The sequence below is a fragment of the Uloborus diversus genome, chromosome 4 (assembly GCF_026930045.1).
Source record: "Uloborus diversus isolate 005 chromosome 4, Udiv.v.3.1, whole genome shotgun sequence".
Lineage (NCBI taxonomy): Eukaryota > Metazoa > Arthropoda > Arachnida > Araneae > Uloboridae > Uloborus > Uloborus diversus.
In genome coordinates this window covers 115,132,503-115,150,297 of record NC_072734.1, presented here as the reverse complement: position 1 = coordinate 115,150,297, position 17,795 = coordinate 115,132,503, and the positions used below count along the sequence as shown (strand labels likewise).

At 34.2% G+C, this 17,795-nt stretch overlaps 1 protein-coding gene across 1 annotated transcript; it reads left to right on the top strand.

The window, feature by feature from the left end:
* The first annotated feature begins 7,842 nt into the window (after nucleotides 1-7,842).
* LOC129220776 (uncharacterized protein K02A2.6-like) lies at nucleotides 7,843-9,022 on the top strand. The gene is made up of 2 exons (XM_054855206.1): nucleotides 7,843-8,263; nucleotides 8,367-9,022. Exons 1-2 carry the CDS (start codon nucleotides 7,843-7,845, stop codon nucleotides 9,020-9,022), a joined length of 1,077 nt encoding a protein of 358 aa, XP_054711181.1.
* Nucleotides 9,023-17,795: the final 8,773 nt, after the last annotated feature.

The window sequence follows — 17,795 nt, the reverse complement described above, 5'->3', positions numbered from 1 at the left end:
TTTTAAACATTAATTTAGCATTACTTTATTGTTTAAATTGTAAATTTGAGTTTGGTACCCGCTAAAGTTGTAAAATATACGTTTTTATTCAATTTACAATTTTCTGAAAGAGTGAATAATATTCTTAAAATATTGATGGTCAAACCGACTTTAAGGCAAAAAAAATTTATAATTATTAGTATGACAAAGATAACTATTGAAATCACAAAAATGTACTAAGATGAAATACTCGTGAGCGTATAGCGCCTAAAACTAAAAAACCGAGGATTCCACTATCACATAATAATTAAAACAATCGAAATGAACAGGAACAAAAAATAAACGGCAGTGGAATATAAATGCATTAACTCATTAGATAAGACATTTATAAAAGTACATTTTTAATACTTCATCTGACTACATTAGTACCAAAAAAAGAACATATTCCTACCAATCCTTTTTTAATTAAAAAAAGTAAAGAAAAGAACGCAAAACAATAGGGGGATCAGTGATCAGTCGGGAACGGTGGCTAATTTAAGAAAAAAAAGGACTCACCGAAACAATAGAGGAATGTTCTATCTTCTAAATGTATCCAAAAGGTGTCCATTTAATCAGTTACAGGAGAAACAACACAAGAAAGAATTCTGATGCTCTAAGTCTAAAATCTCAAAAAGGAAAGCTATAATGCTATAGCACATTGTGTTTTCAACTATTTTATGGTAAATATTAGTATTTTCGTATCCATTAAGTGGTTATTTTCATTGCGCCATCCGACTTGAATTGAAATGAAAACGTATGGTTACTATACATCTAGTTCGCGTGGAAACAATTTAAGTATTTCTCTAGGGAAAAAGTAAGAAAATACCTTAAAACTATAAAGTCATCTTAAATCCAAGAAACAAAATGGCATATCAGAGAAAATTGTACCTTTTTTCAGTAATTCTATCAAAATATTAGAAGGTTGTACTTATTTTAGCTTAACTGTGAAAGTATTTCATGTATATATTTCTACATACTTGTTAAACGTCAATAAGTTTAACAAAATCACCTTTACTAAAAACTTCCTTATTCGAACGTGCAATATTCTACTGCTTCTTTTAAAATAATGGTGGTGTTCATTTTCTCAGTAAACATCTATATATTTTTTTCTGAAATTGTCAGAACATTTTTTTTAATATTACTTCAAGCACCGTGAATTTATGATAACTATAGTTAGGGCATACCTAACCTGGCAACATTGTTAAGGCTACGTAGATCCTAGTCTCATCATTACGACACTGCCAAGTTAGGTTTGCCCCAACAACCCGGGCAGAACTTCTAATCTCTATTAGGGTTGCACTATATTGCGTGCTACTATTAAGGTTGTGGCCATAGTGCACTACTTTCATCTTCATGCATAACCACTGCAGTTACAAACGACATTGTAAAGCCTAGCGATAGTTATAGTCCAGAGCGTAGAACCACCTAAAAGTACGCATTGTTTATTGTTTTAAGTGTTTACGTTTTTTCATTTTTAAACAACTTTCAGTCTTGTTTCGCTGGTTATTTTTTGTCTAAAAGTTATTTGAAGGAAAAAATAAGGTATGGTGTTGCCAAATAAGTTGTGTTTATATAACTTTGACCAAGCATGGAGATACAGTAACCCCTCGTTACATCGCGCTTTTTGGGGGACAAAGAAAAAGAGCGATATATCCGAAAGCACGATATAACGGAGGTCATTAAAAATAGTTTTAAGTCCAGTACACAAGTAAATTAGCATTCGTTCTTTTTGACATGACTTTCTAATGGTTTCGATGTAGTTCACGAATGTACTATCACACCTATTGAAATTTTAAGTAAATTTTCACCGTCAGAAAGTTAAGAACATCAAATGGCGAATGAAGACGATCTTTCTGAGCTACCGAGAGATAAGAGTGAGCATTCCAATACCCTCTTATTCCCAATAGACTTTCTAATCCGTTTGACTTGCTGTAGAAAGGATGTGAAAAGTAAAAGTAACTACATTGTTTACAGAAAACTCCTTTGCTCGTCCAGATCATTCTTCCTTTCTTTGATGCTAATCCCAACCAAGTCTATGCAACCAAGACCAATCTTTTCTGTACTAAAATAAGAGCGTATGTTCTCTTTTACATGGGCTAGTATGACACTTTCTTGATGTCTCTCACTCAATGTGAAGGCAATGTATCAATACAAAAGATGTCCAGTAGTTCATAGACTATCTTAAACTGAAATATACTGCGCGGGTATGTATATTTGGATGACAAGAATTGTGCTGCTGCTTTTCCAGCGAATCCAGAAGAATAGCTTCCTTTTGTTCATTAAATTCAAATTTCTTCAAAATTAAGAAGAAATAGACTTTCTCTGAGCAATACCATATGTTTTCAGAAATGGTTTCAAACTTAAAGCAAAGGTTTTTTTCTCATTTTAGGCTTTAATATTTCGGGAGACTGAAGAAAGGAGCGATATATCCGAATGAGCAATATAACAAAGCGCGATATAACGAGGAGCTACAGTAATAAATAAAGTGAAAAACAATCATCAAGATTAGAAATGTGCCATGACGTAACTATTACTGAAAGTAACCTGATATAATTATTTTGATTTAAATGCTTCAACTTTGTTTTTGGCGACTTAGCTTTTATTTTAATTATGTTTTAGTCTTGTTTGATAGTTTGTTTAATTTTAGAATTAAATATTTCATTTTAAATTTCAGCAATTTGTTTTTGAGGCCTTTCAAAAAGCTGATATTTTGATGGTGTTACTTTTATGCCTTCAATTCCCATTCCCTAATTTATACTTTTGTTACTTTCAAAGTGATAGACTAACCTAGATTCCATAAACGGTAATGTAGGGTTGTCATCAAGGTATTGGCAGGGGAGTAAATCAAAATCCCATCGATTCCGACTCTGATATAAGGTCTGCAGATTATTCGTACATATTAAAATTATTATTCAATTGTTTATTCAAAACAAATATAGAAATAAAAAATAAGTATTTGAAAATTAAGTATGCTAAATACTCAGTGTCTGATTATTTAGCATACTTGATATATGATTAATATATGATTGACGAAGATCATTTTTCGCAAACGATGATTTTAATATACCAATCAAATTTTGGCTGGACATGTAACTGCATTTGTACCTGTTGTTTCATGTGTTTTGTTTTTTTCAATATATTCTGCTCTGCTCAGATGTGGCAAGAAGCAACTTGTTTTTCAGTTAAATAAAATGTCCGTTTTTATTTAAAGTTCTTCTTATTTTAATGGGAAAACAGATAAGTCACTTAATTTTTCTTCAAGGGCTTGGTCTGATATTTCTATCGGCGGTGTCAATTGATGGAGATAGTCAATCTAATGGAATATGATCGTCGGTCCTACCACCACTAGGTATCTTTTTAGTACAACATGCGATTACAAAGTAAAACGGATGTTACTACTGTAATATATTAGCACGTTTCGGCAACAGGACTTTTTGTAATAGCGATTGGCAACAAGACTGCATTCCATGAATTGATACTTTTGAATATGGTGTTGTAACAAAATTAGCAGTAGTGTTATTAAATGTTTAGTTTTTTATAAGCGATGTCATATTATTGTGCATATAAAACAGTGGCGATGAGGATGAGAACAATTTATGGATAATATTAAAAACAAAACTTTTCTTAACTTTAGGGATTCAGAAAAGTTTAATGATCAAATGTTTAATATAAAATGCACAAGTTTCACTCAACCTTTTACTGAAACAGTTTTAATTGAAAATGTTCCAATGATCATGGAAATTGACACAGGAGCTGGAATCTCGGCAATTCCTGAAAATGTGTATAAAAAACTTTTATCTCACGTACCTTTGACCAAAACAGCACATAGATTTAAAAGTTATACAGGTGATCCTATCACACCTTCGGATACAGCCAAAGTAAAGGTGAATTATCATTATGAAAATCATGATTTAACTTTTTATGTTTTTCCCAATGGAGGCACTCCTTTGATGGGAAGGGACTGGATTGCTACATTAAAAGTGCAATTCCCATCATTTAATTGCATTAATGTGAATTACTCTTTAAAGGATTTGATAGAAAAGTATGCTAGCGGGGGGGGGGGTATTGATGGGAGTCTTGGCACTTTTACGAAGGGTTGTTTCCCGAGTAGCATTAACTCATCGGCCGATCATCGGCCGTTCATCGAAATCCGATCAAACTTTGATCGGTCGATGATCGGCCGATGATCGGATTCCGATGAGTTTTCATCGGAAATTGCTCCAATATGTCTCATCGGCAATAGTAGAATCCGATCATCGGTATCCGATGAGTTTTGCTCCCTATACCGATGAGATTTGGAGCAATATACGAGCAGTGTTTTTCCGAGGCGATGAATTTTGGATGAAAATACGATGAGATTTGGAGCAATATACGAGCAGTGCTGTTCCGAGGCGATGAATTTTGGATGAAAATACGATGAGATTTGGACCATTATACGAGCAGTGCTGTTCCGAAGCGATGAATTTAGGATGAAAATACGATGAGAAGTAATAACAACCGCGATATAGGGACAAGCAGGAGGGAAAAAAATGAACAGTGGGAAGATGGGTCCGCCTTCTTGGATGATCACGTGACACTTCCGCCATCTTTAATACTTTCAGAAGGGGTATTTTCGGATGACGTCATTTGGGACAATCATTTAATATACTTTAATAACTTGTTTAGTTAATTTCTAATTTAACAACTTTTGATGAACGTGATTCATGAGCCCAATCTAAGTCGCTTTAGCCGGGAATCGAACCCTAGACCTCTGGAATACGATATTCATTCGCTAACCACTAGACAAACAACGCTCTCTGCAAGAAGGAAAATAATGTATTAAATGAAAAATCATTTGTTGCGCCATCTATCGGGGGGCAAGGCCATGACAGATTTCTGAACGGAAAGTGAGAATTTTATTCAGTGAATATACTTGTGGCGCCAGCTAGTGAAGAGTCGGAGTCGATCATTTTGCCCGCAAACCGAGTCGGAGTCGATAATTTTGGGAGTCAAATTGAACAGAATGGAATTGTTTTGGAGATAGAGAGAAATCATTCAAGAGTCGGAGTCTCATTTTGTTCGCAATTCCAGTGAGGTAATCGGGGTTGGAATCGTGGAGTTAAAGTTGAATTGATTTTGCAGCAAATCGGAGTAAACCCTTCCAAAATCCAGGAGTCGGATTCGGAGTCAAAGTCTCAGTCATTTTTCCTCCGATTCTCAACCCTGAATGTTGATCCGTATAGCCTTACGTTTGATCAATAGTCGGATATTCGAATAATAAAACTTATCCTATTTTAACAGTTGGGAGATTTCCAAAAATTTTAGATTGGGAAAACTTTTATCGGAAAATTTAAACGACCTACTTTTTTTTAAGATGAAATGTAACTCGGCAAATTTTCATCGGAAAATTTGATCGTTACGATCTCTTTTTCGGATGAAATGAAGCTCGGCAAATTTTCATCGAAAAATCTGATCATTAAGATCTCTTTTCCCGATGAAAGGTAGCTCAGCAAATTTTCATCGGAAAATTTGATCGTTACGATCTCTTTTTCGGATGAAATTTCGCTCGGCAAATTTTCATCGGAAAATTTGATCGTAACGATCTCTTTTTCCGATAAAATGCAGCTCGGCAAATTTTCATCGGAAAATTTGATCGTTACGATCTCTTTTTCCGATGAAATGTAGCTAGGCAAACTTTCATCGGAAAATTTGATCGTTACGATCTCTTTTTCCGATGAAATGTAGCTCGGCAAATTTTCATCAAAAAATTTGATCATTAAGATCTCTTTTTCCGATGGAAGGTAGCTCAGCAAATTTTCATCGGAAAATTTGATCGTTACGATCTCTTTTTCGGATGAAATTTCGCTCGGCAAATTTTCATCCGAAAGTTTGATCGTTACGATCTCTTTTTCCGATGAAATGCAGCTCGGCAAATTTTCATCGGAAAATTTGATCGTTACGATCTCTTTTTCCGATGAAATGTAGCTAGGCAAACTTTCATCGGAAAATTTGATCGTTACGATCTCTTTTTCCAATGAAATGCAGCTCGGCAAATTTTCATCGGGAAATTTGATCGTAAGGATATAGTTTTCCGATAAAAAACAGCTCATCGAAAACCGTTCTCGGATTCTGATCGCAACGATATCAGCGTGCATTACGCGATGAGTTTAGGAGGAGTCGATGATCGGCCGAGCAAAATCCGATGAGTTGATGCTACCTGGGTTCAAACTGAACTTAAAAGAGCAAGAAAAACCTATATTTTATAAGCCTAGAGCAGTGCCTTTTGTCCTGAGAGAAAAAAAATGAAACTGAGTTAGATAGACTGGTCCAGTTAGGAGTTTTATCTCCTGTGGAATTCAGTGAGTGGGGAACACCTATTGTGCCTGTTATTAAGACAGACAATACTGCAAGAATCTGTGGGGATTACAAAGTAACGTTAAACCCAGTTTTAGAAATCGACAGGTACCCTTTGCCTCGTATTGAAGAGTTATTTAATAAACTGCAAGGAGGTGAAGAATTTACTAAGCTGGACTTGTCGCAAGCGTATCAACAAGATCTGCTAGATGATGAGTCTCAAAAATTGGTAACAATAAGTATTCACAAAGGGCTATTTCGGTATCACAGAGTACCTTACGGAGTCTCTTCTGCACCATCAATGTTCCAAAGATTAATGGATCAATTATTACAAGGCTTAGATGGCGTGGGATGTTTCTTAGATGATATTATAATTACAGGAAAAAATAGAAATGAACATTTAAGAAGATTAGAAAAAGTTTTGAGCAAGTTAGCAGAAAGTGGACTTAACATTAATAAAACAAAGTGTATGTTCTTTCAAAGTCTGTTGAGTATTTAGGGTATAAGATAAGCAGTGAAGGTTTAAATGTTTTAATAGATAAAGTTGAAGCTATTTAGAACGTCCCGAGACCTTAGAATACAGGACAGTTAAAAGCTTTTATTGGTATGATAAACTACTACGGAGCGTTTATTCCAAATCTTGCAAATATTCTGCATCCATTGTATAAATTACTGCACAAAAATGCCCATTGGGTTTGGGATAACTGTGAGCAAGAATTTCAGAAAGTAAAAGTTTGTTTGTGCTCTGAAAGAGTTTTAGCGCATTATGATCCTGCGCTCCCAGTTAAACTTGCTTGTGATGCCTCTGCTTATGGTCTGGGAACAGTAATTTCTCATGTTTTTCCAAATGGGCAAGAACAACCCATTGCTTATGCTTCAAGAACCCTCTCCAAGAGTGAGAAAAACTACTCTCAAATAGATAAGGAGGCATTAGCCATAATGTTTGGAGTAACTAAATTTTCTCAATACCTGACAGCAAGACATTTTATTTTAGTTACAGATCATAAACCGTTAGTCTCAATATTTGGTCCTAAAAAGAGCATACCGGAAATGGCAGCAACTAGGCTGCAAAGCTGGTCATTACATTTATCAGGTTTTGATTTTGAAATCAAGCACATTAATTTGGAAAAAAATGCTAATGCTGATGCCTAATCCAGGTTACCATTAAAGGTCGAATCAGTGGAAGAAAGAGAATGGTCATTTTGTAATTTTATGACAATGAATAGCGAAATACCAGTTGATTTTAACCAAGTGGCTCTTGAATCACGTCGAGATAAAATTTTAAGTAGGGTATTGCACTACGTATTACATGGATGGCCAGAGGTAGATAAATCAACTGTAGAGAATGAGATTAAACCATATTGGTATCGTAGAAACGAACTGACTTGTGAGCAAGGTTGTTTATTGTGAGGTTACCGCGTAGTTATTCCGGTGCAATTAAGAAGAAAGATATTAAAAGAACTACATGGCAGCCATATGGGCATAGTTAAAATGAAATCTAGAGCAAGATCAATATTTTGGTGGCCTTTGTTGGATCAAGAAATTGAGAAATTGGTTAAAACTTGCAATGGCTGTTCGAAGACACAAACCATGCCCCCCAGAAATAAGCTCACACCTTGGGATTGGCCAAAGAAACCATGGCAAAGAATTCATGTCGATTTTTTTGGACCTTTGTATGGGAAAAAGTACATGGTTTTGATTGACGCGCATAGCAAATGGGCTGAGGTTGCTCCTATGTCGAGTACGACTGCACAAAATACTATAGAAAAACTGCGAGGAATATTCGCTTGTTTTGAATTACCACATACTCTGGTTTCGAATAATGGATCACCTTTTGATTCAGAAGAATTTAATCAGTTTACAACAAATAATGGTGTAAAGCATATTCCTACGCCACCATATCACCCCCAGAGTAATGGTGCCGCAGAGAATTAAGTGAAAACTGAAAAGCTGGATTGTAAAAGCAGTCACTTCTAAATGTGAACGACAGAGCACTAATAAGTTTTCTGTTCAAGATATAATTAATAAATCCTTGTTTGATTATAGGAATACACCTCATACTACTACAGGCGAAACTCCTGCAAAATTGATGTTTGTTAGAGCTTTACGTACCCGATTAGATCTTTTAAGGCCTGGTTTAGAAGAACGAGGGAAAAACCACCAAACTGATCAAGAAAGGAATTACAGAGGAAAATGTAGGAAAGGTTTTGAGCTTGGGGAAAACGTTATGGTCAGAAACTACCGTGATCGAAATGAAAAATGGGTTGAAGCACTGGTACTTGATAAAATAGGTTACAGTGTATATTTGTGCAAAATAAAAGAGACTGGTGTAGTATGGAAAAGGCATATTGATCAAATATGGAGCTGTCATAATGAGGATATGTTCAAGTTAAAAGAATTGGAAGACGAAGACAGTAATTATCGTAGTAATTATGATAGCAAAACGTTGGAATCACAGGAAATTTGGCCATACATCCCAGAAATAGACAATTCTAGAGAAAAAGCGAAAAAAGGGCAGCTAGAAAAAGAAAATATTGGAACAGTAGAAGAAAACCCTAAAGCAAATAGTAAAGAAAATCAGAACGTGACATCTCGGGAAATCAACAACAATAGTGGTGCTTACAAGCACCCTCATAGAATACGACAAGCACCAGACAGACTGGGTTACTGACACATATTATACAAAAATAAATTATAGTACTTTTTTGGAATTTTGTAGGGAGGAATAGTGTAATATATTAGCACGTTTCGGCAACAGGACTTTTTGTAATAGCGATTGGCAACAAGACTGCATTCCATGAATTCATACTTTTGAATATGGTGTTGTAACAAAATTAGCAGTAGCGTTATTAAATGTTTAGTGTTTTATAAGCGATGTCATATTATTGTGCATATAAAACAATTACGAGTCACAATGAACATTGTTACAAAGTAGGGAAGACCTTTTATAGTTGGCGAACTTTTTAAACTTTTTTTTTTTTTTTTGAAGGTTGTAAATAAAATAGAAAATTTTTCTTCTATTGCTTGTGTAATCTGTATGGTATCAGTAATAAAGTCGTATTTTTGTTTTGACAGTAATATACTTTATCTATTTTTTACTTAATTTTATGTGAACCTTTATAGAGTTCGCACACTTGCCCCGTCGCGGAGTTAGTTGATGAGCTGTATAGGGTAACTTAGCGAATTGAGAAAAACTCATAATAAACACAGAAAATTTCACATTAAGCCTCAATAATACTTTTCATAAGCAAGTAAAACTTACCAATGGATGAAATAAAGTGAAATTAGTATTGTAATTGCTTTAAAATTATGTATGTTACATCATATAAAACGTTCAACTGATTTTAGAAGTAAATGCTGAAAAGTGCAAACATTATTTGCAATGAACTTTTATTTTCTTCCATTCTTCTTTTTTGTGTTTCTTTTGGGTTTACATTCCTTTTTCTTTTATTCATAGATTTCTTGTTTGTTTTGGGGACTTTTTGTGATGATTTGCGTTTTTCTGCAATGACTATTTCTTCTTGAAGGGCCTTTTTGACTGGAGTAATAAAAAGTATTGTTGTAGACCTCTTTGGTTTCCATAACTTTTTGATCTGACCCTCTCCAGCTTTAGGATAAGGTCGTATATGATCTGGAGTAATACTTAGAGACGTATGTGGGTTTAGCTGCGACATAGCGCTATCTTTAGCAAGAAACTGTAAATCTGAATTTTTTAATGAAGCAGAAACTGGATCTGCTGTGGGACAGGTACATCCAGTTTTATTACTTTCCTCCAACATGGTTGCAGCTGGGACAAACAGATTTACTCATAGATCCAGGAGATTGGGAGTCTGGCCGATCAGTGATATAACTTGGCATGAAGTCACAGTCCTGAAAAGTGTCTGAACTGAAGGGAAACATACCAGTTCTTTTGAAAACATTTATAATATTAATGGGGCTTGCTTCTTGTGGAAAAGCAACTGTTACCACCGTTGGTGCGTCGTAAATCCTCATTGGCTTTCATGAATTATTCACCATCCAAGAATCCCAGGCGGATTTAACATAATAGAGATAATATAGAGATAAGATGGATGCCTCTTGATAAGAGCCATGTGTAGACTCTTATCAAGAGGCAGCAACTTACGGCTAAAATGTGGTGGGAAAGAGAGTAGTGTTATTATTATTTGTAGAAGTGTAGCAGTTTCCTTACAAAAATCAAACCATTCCATTGAAGTGGGAGTCGTAAATGTCTAGTAAGAGAATCAGAGGTTTTTTTCGTTGAACATCTAGTGTTTTTAGCAAAATCCTTTAAAAATCTGGAAACATTTCAGCTGTCATCTACCCTTTTACGGAATGCACCCTACATGTAGCATTACATGCGGTGCGGTTTTTCAGCTGTTGTTTTTGTACTTGTATTTTCTCATTTCCGGAAAGGAGAGCATGTACGTTGGCAATTGTATAAGCATGTCTATAAGAAATGATAAGCTCAAGAATAATGTAACTAATGCAATTATTTCATTAAATTGACAATTTGCGGAATTTAAATTTCAACTGTTGAATGTTTTGACTCTAAAAACTAAACTTGGGGCAAGTATGCGAATTCTAACACTTACCCCGAAAACAGTTCATCCACTAGCCCCAGTTCACTGTATTGAAATCAAGTTACACTGGTTTAAAAATGGTTTCATAAAATTATCCGAATAAGACGTCATTTGTTGTGTCGAAGCATGAACTATTCAATATTAATAAGTTTTGGTAAATTACTCTACTATTATATGTTTTATAAGAAAATAACTAAGGATGAAAAAAAACTTAACACTGCGAAAAAACAACTTTCTTTCGTGCAACACGTTTGGTTTGGCAGATTTCACTGAAAATACACGTCTTCTTCTTCTTCTTCTTCGTGGGTTTAATACCCATAACATAAAATGATGAGGGCTGCGTACGTAGCGCTTTGCCTCCATTACATATAATAGTAAAATTTCATAACAAAAATACACGTCTAACGCACGAAAACACACGCGTGGCATCTACGTGGTTACGTGACAACTCACTCAGAGCTGCTAAACCAAAAACAGGAAAATTATTTAACATTCGCACACTAGCCCCTTCGCATACTAGCCCCGGTCTCCCTTACTAGCATCAGGAATCACGATGTGATTCATTTGTTAGGTCAGGGGTTCTCAAACTGGGTGCCGTAGGAGGAGATGAGTGATGTCGCAAAGTTTTTATGATATCATTATATATTTAAGGTGATTGTGCAAAATAAGGTCATTTTCTCCAATAAGGTTATCCATTCGTTGATGGAGCACAGTATAAATTTTCTAAATCTTGACTTCATCGTCAGAAGAGGCATTAACTGTCGATAAAGCATTATCAACAAGCAGTTTTTTACCAGGCACCAGAAACAAACTGAAACCAGGTAACAAAAGTTATTACAGAAGACTGATGTCAAAACTACCTGACCTTATCTTACGGTAAGTTTCGACATGGATCACTGTAGGTTACTAGTATGAAAAAGATTCTTTATTGTTCTAGAAGTCTAAATTATATTCCTAATGAGGCTAAACCGTCTTTCTTTGTTAAAACTGCTGAAAACCATAATTAAAACTTAAATTTTCACTTCTTTAGTTTGTTCTTAGTTTTAATGATGATCACTCAAAAGCTGAAGTCAATTTAATCATAAATAAGTGAGATATTAGGTTATGAACCTCAGGACGGTCTTATTTGGTGCACGTGTTCTCATATATATATTAGCCAATGATCGAGTTGCGTTCCTGACGTCATCAACAACGAAACCCGCTCCACGGCATAACAATTTGATAATATTTTTCGGTAATGTTTGACATGCAGGGAAATGCTTTATTCTGACGAGGCAAAACGGAATCCGGTACCTTAACAATTTTACTGGCAAACCGTTATCCTCACATATATAATAGCCAACGATGAAGTACAGCTCCTAACGTCATCAACAATTAAACTCCTCCGCGGCATGATAATTTGATCAATATGTTTTGGTATTGTTTTTCTTTGACATGCAGGAAAATGCTTCATTTCGACAAGGCTGAACCGGATCTAGTAACTGAACAATTTTACTGGTAAGACTCATTTCAGGGGAATGAATAAAAGAAAACGTGGTTAACAATGAACGCTATCTACTGGAGTTTAGGGTTAAAATTTCAACTATAAAACTATCACCAAACAGGCAATCGGGTCGTTTCCAAAATTTTAAAAGTTCTTTTTTCTGAAAGAGCATGCCTAAAAACATAGGATCTGACCATTTTTTAAATAATTTGACTAAGTTTAATGTTTTTTAAAAATTACTTTAATCGGTGCGCTTTCATTGTTTAACGTTTCTGCCGATGACATCACAAATGATGAAATACCATTCACTGTTGCCATTCAGAAGAGCACAATATTTAATTCGCATCTTTACTCACGTGTACTGGCAACGATATGGTTGATAGCAAGCGTAGAGGCAATTTTTAATTTGCTGTTTGATTACCATAAACGCAGTGAAAATGCGACTTTTGACTGAAGGAAACAACCCCATTGCTTCGTTCAAATGTAGAAGCAGTTTTCACCCATCATATCTTGACGAGGGATTTTCTAGTATTAAAGAAAGATGGACTGAGGTGCCGTGAGAAAATTCTAATTCTTTAAAAGGTGCTGCGAGTCGAAAATGTTTGAGACCTCCTGTGTTATAGGTGATTCATGTGATTCTATAGCGACGTCTCTGAAACTCTTAGCTTGTAATCAGTCAATGTGTGACGTACTGTACCTTCATTTTGTAATGTAACAGCAAGCTAACACTTATAAGTTGCTGAAACCTATTTATTACTTCACAATAACCGTTTAAACGACGATAACCATTAGAAAATCGTCACACAACGTTCACTTAAGTCCCGTTTTAGTCACTGCTGTCAGGGACGTACTAAAGATTAGAGAGACTACGTCATCCAATGACTTTGTCCGTCCTATTGAGTGGGAACGAAATTGTATTAAATTGTTTTTCTTGTAGTCTCGATTTCTTTTTCCACCGATATGACGCAAAGATTTAAGCCAGAAATTATGATGCAATTAATTAATTGTCCCTCATTCCAATTTAGTTTGCTCTGTTCAAACCTGCTCGTCGGTGATTAGATGAAATCATCGCTGAAACAGGCGGAGATATTTTGATTTTTGCAGAATATGCAAATGCATCATAAACAACCTGATGGGTTTTATTCCTATTTATTATTAGAGTTTTCTTTCTTATTTTAGTAAAACATTTTATAACAGCCAGTGTATCCAAACCATTTCCATAGTAAAAAACAAAATAAGAAGTAAGAATGGTTTTTATCAAAAAAAAAAAAAAAAAATTATCCGTCTTGAGTGCAGTCTTCACAATTGTTTAAACGCAAACCCATGATAGAATGGAGTCGTTTCCATAACTTTAAAAGTATTTTTTCTGAATGAGTATGCTTAAAAACATAAGATCTGACCATTTTTTGATAAATTTGTTTACGTTTAATATTTTTAAAAAATTACTTAAATCGGAGCGCTTTCATTGTTCACGGCTTCTGCCGATGACATCACAAATGATAAAATGCCATTTAGTGTTGCCATTCACAGTGCAAAATATTTAATTTGCATCTTTACTCACTTGTATTGGTCAACGATTTGGTTGATGCGTAACTTTAATTCGTTTCTTGATTATCATAACGTGGAAACGCGGAAGAAAGATGCGCCAAAGAGCATCATTTGTGACGTCATCAAGACCACGCCTTGTTTGAAAAATCGGACATTTCAAAAAATTATTTAAAAAAAAACTGTTGGGAAAATAAAAGTTATTTCTGGGTCCATGTTTTTTTTTTTTTTTTTTTTGCTCATTCTATCCATTTCAATGAGTAAAAGAAATACTTTTGACTGAAGGAAACCAACCCATTAAGAAAAAAAAACCTAACAGACAGAGATTATTTACCAAAGGAATCAAAATAGTTGAAGGATCAATATGCATCAAGAATGGATTGAAATAGTGAAAACTGGAGTCCTTGTTGAGGAAGAAAGGAAATATTTTTATTAGCTGTAGGTTCAGTCAACTTAAGTAAACATGAAAATAACACAAATAAAACAAATCCTGAACAGATCGTGTTTGGAAATACATGAAGCATTGACATGATCAAACCTGAAAATATTTTCTACCGAATAATCATAAAGCTCTTGAAATATTTATAAGTTGAATCACTTCATGAATTTGAGTTTTGTTTTAAAAACTAAATCTTCCAAGTGGAAGGAGTGTTTGCAAATGGAAAAGATTTTCCCCCCAAAAGCTTTCAGAATACAAAAAATAAATAAATAAATAAAAAATGCCGTATATTTAAAAGTATTTTTTTTTTTCAACTTGCATTCTAATATTCAGATTCCTTTCACGTGTCACGTTTGCTTCAAGGTTATCTTCACGTAAAAAATAAACAAACGCGTTCTATTTTGAAAGAACTCATTTTAATATTTTCAATTTTTAGTTTTTTTTTCCAAAACTAAAGGAAATTCTGAGTGTATGTGTTTTCTTTATTTTCATTTTTCCTTTAAAAAACTTTAGTTTACCCTATAAGTTAACAATCATTGGTAAATTTTAAGAAAGGCGAAAATTTCAATTTTAAAAGGTATTTATAGCAGAGTAAAGGTTTATTAAACTTTATTATCGAGCTCCCGAATTTGAAAAAACAATTTGCCATTTCCAAAACGCTATATCAAATACGTTTCTTAAAATCAGTTCTATTTAAAGAGTGCTGCATTTTAAAACAATTAAAATTCTCAGATGTGTCTGAAACATATTATTGCAACCAGGGGGGATAACGACTACCGTTTTAGGGAAGGTCATGCTAAAGAATGATCCCCCCCCCCCCAAATGAACCTACAGTTTAGGGCATGAAAAATTTCTTAAAAGGCTTGGGTGTCAATAAAAAGCACAAAATCGGACAGGAATAAGGCTCCTAATATGAATAAACGTTGCAAAATAATTTTATAAGCAATGAAAGAAGAAATTTCCAAAATTCAATTCCAGAAATGATCAACGAATTGAAAAATTAACTGAAATCGTTTACATTTTATGCATTAATTGTTTGAACCCAATTTGGACGAATGCTATTGTCGACGGTTCAGCGGGGGAAGGGGATCGTGACCCCCATGGCCCTCATCTCTGATTGCAACTGAAGCATAAGTTTATCTTTTGTAATTTCAAAGAATATATGGATTGGACTTCAAACTTTCTTGCAAAGTTACTAAACCAGCCTTAGCACATAACTGAATTTTCAGTATATTTGGTTTTCAACTGTACTCAACTTACCAGGAAACGTTTATATTAGGTAAACAATTAACATCACGAATTTACTTCGAAAATTCATAAAAAGTATTAAAAACATTGATGCATACTGTTTTTTGTTCCTTTGAAAAATGTAGCTATAGACAAGTAGAAATAAACCACAGAGAAATTATAAAAAATATAAATTGCATTTTAAAAATATACAGCACTAACCTGAGACCTTCATCTTCTCCCGATCGGGTAGAGGGGGAGAGGAAGCGGAGGGATGGGGATCATATTAACAGTTTTTTTCTTCATTAAAAAATACTCAAAAAGTGTTGTCAATTTTTCAGCCCAAAAGTGTCCTCATAATTGAATAATCTTTTCTTCGTGTCACAGAATTTTTTGGAATCTTTTTTTTATAAACTTTCTTTACTTTTTGGTATTTTTTATATATGTCTCGGACTCATGACCTTTCTATTCTAAACGAGAATGAAGGACTAGTATAATACGCAATGTGAATATGGCATGATCATAGAAGAACTATATTTACTGGCGCGTAATGAAATAAAAACAAAAACACTTTTACTTAAAGCATTATTACCGCAGAGGCAGGTTTGTCATTTAAAAGCATCAGCGGGGGCAGGGGGTGATTGCCCCTTCCCTTGACTTTGAAAAGGTAACTTTTTTCATATAAGAGGGCGTGGTTTTCATTGCTTTCCGATAAAATTTGCATTCAGTACATTCCATCCATCCCCCCTTGAAACGTTCGAACGTGAACGGGCCTGGGTAATGCTAAAGCAGAAAAGTATAAGAATGAATTTGCTAATTTCTCAGGGATTTTATTAACATCAGTCTATTCATCATCATCAACTGTAAAAAAAACTACGCTTTCAGTGACGTATACGCTGGTTCAAATATGAACAACTCTCTAGGAGTCTTTTTCTAGAAATATCACTGAAGAAATTTAGTAAGATTTCTCATGACTTTCCTCTGAGAGTATATTCGTTTGTTCTTTGTGACAGAGATTTTGGGACAATAAAGCGAATGTTACAGATACGACTGATTATGATGCAGATATGATAACGCGAAATTTTATCTCATACTAGCTGTACCCGACGCGCGTTGCTACGCCAACAAAAAAATACATCATTGTACTGATTTTCATGATATTAGGTTGAACGGAGCAGAAGTTGCTACTCTGCAGTGCCACCTGGTGGCGAGTGGCTTCAATGAGCATATTATGCACCTTCTCCGTGGAAAAATACATATATATATATATATATATAGCAATTTTCATAATAATCGGTCCAAGTATCAAGTGAAGCCGTGACTATACTCAAATTTTGTACTCACGCAGTTTGCAAGATCAATCAATCGCTAAAAATTTCAAATAGAAAAAGTTTTAAATCCCCCTGTTGCATGAAAAGCCATAAAACAATAAAGAAAGAATTTATTTGTTCAAACTCAAGAAAAATGGCAACAGCTAACTTCTTATCAATGAGATCTTTCACGCGAATTAATTTCTGCAGTCGATAATTTTATTCGTATTTATCCAATGGATTGTGACTTAAATTGGAATAAAAAAGGAACTATCGATCAAATTTTTTTCGAACTGGTCTATAAACATTCCCAGTACCAAAAATAACAAACGGTGAAAGTTTCAGTCAAATCTGCCGGGTAGTTTTTGAGTTCATGGATGACATACAGACAAACACATTTTTATATATATAGATAGATAGATGAATGAAGATCTGAAACTACACGAAGATTCACCGTCAAATCTGTTGAAACCAATGAAATCCGTAACGACCAAAAAGTTACCTTTCAAATTTTAAGAGGACTTGTCTCTCAAATTTAGATTTTTTTTTTTAATGATTCAACGAGATGACAAATGTCTACAATTCTCAACATTCATAATGTTTAAATGTTCAATAGTTTTTACTAATGAAAGAGTTTGACCCGAAAAAAAGTTTTCAGAATGCAAAAAATAAATAAATAAATAAAATAAAATAAATAAAGTTGTATATTTAAAATTATTTTTTCAATTTTCATTCTAAGATTCAAATTCCTTTCACATGTTACGAAGAAAAAACCAAACACGTTCTATTTTTAAAGAACTCATTTTTATTATTTCAATGTTTAGTTTTTTCAAGTATTATTTTGTTTCGTTTTTGATAAA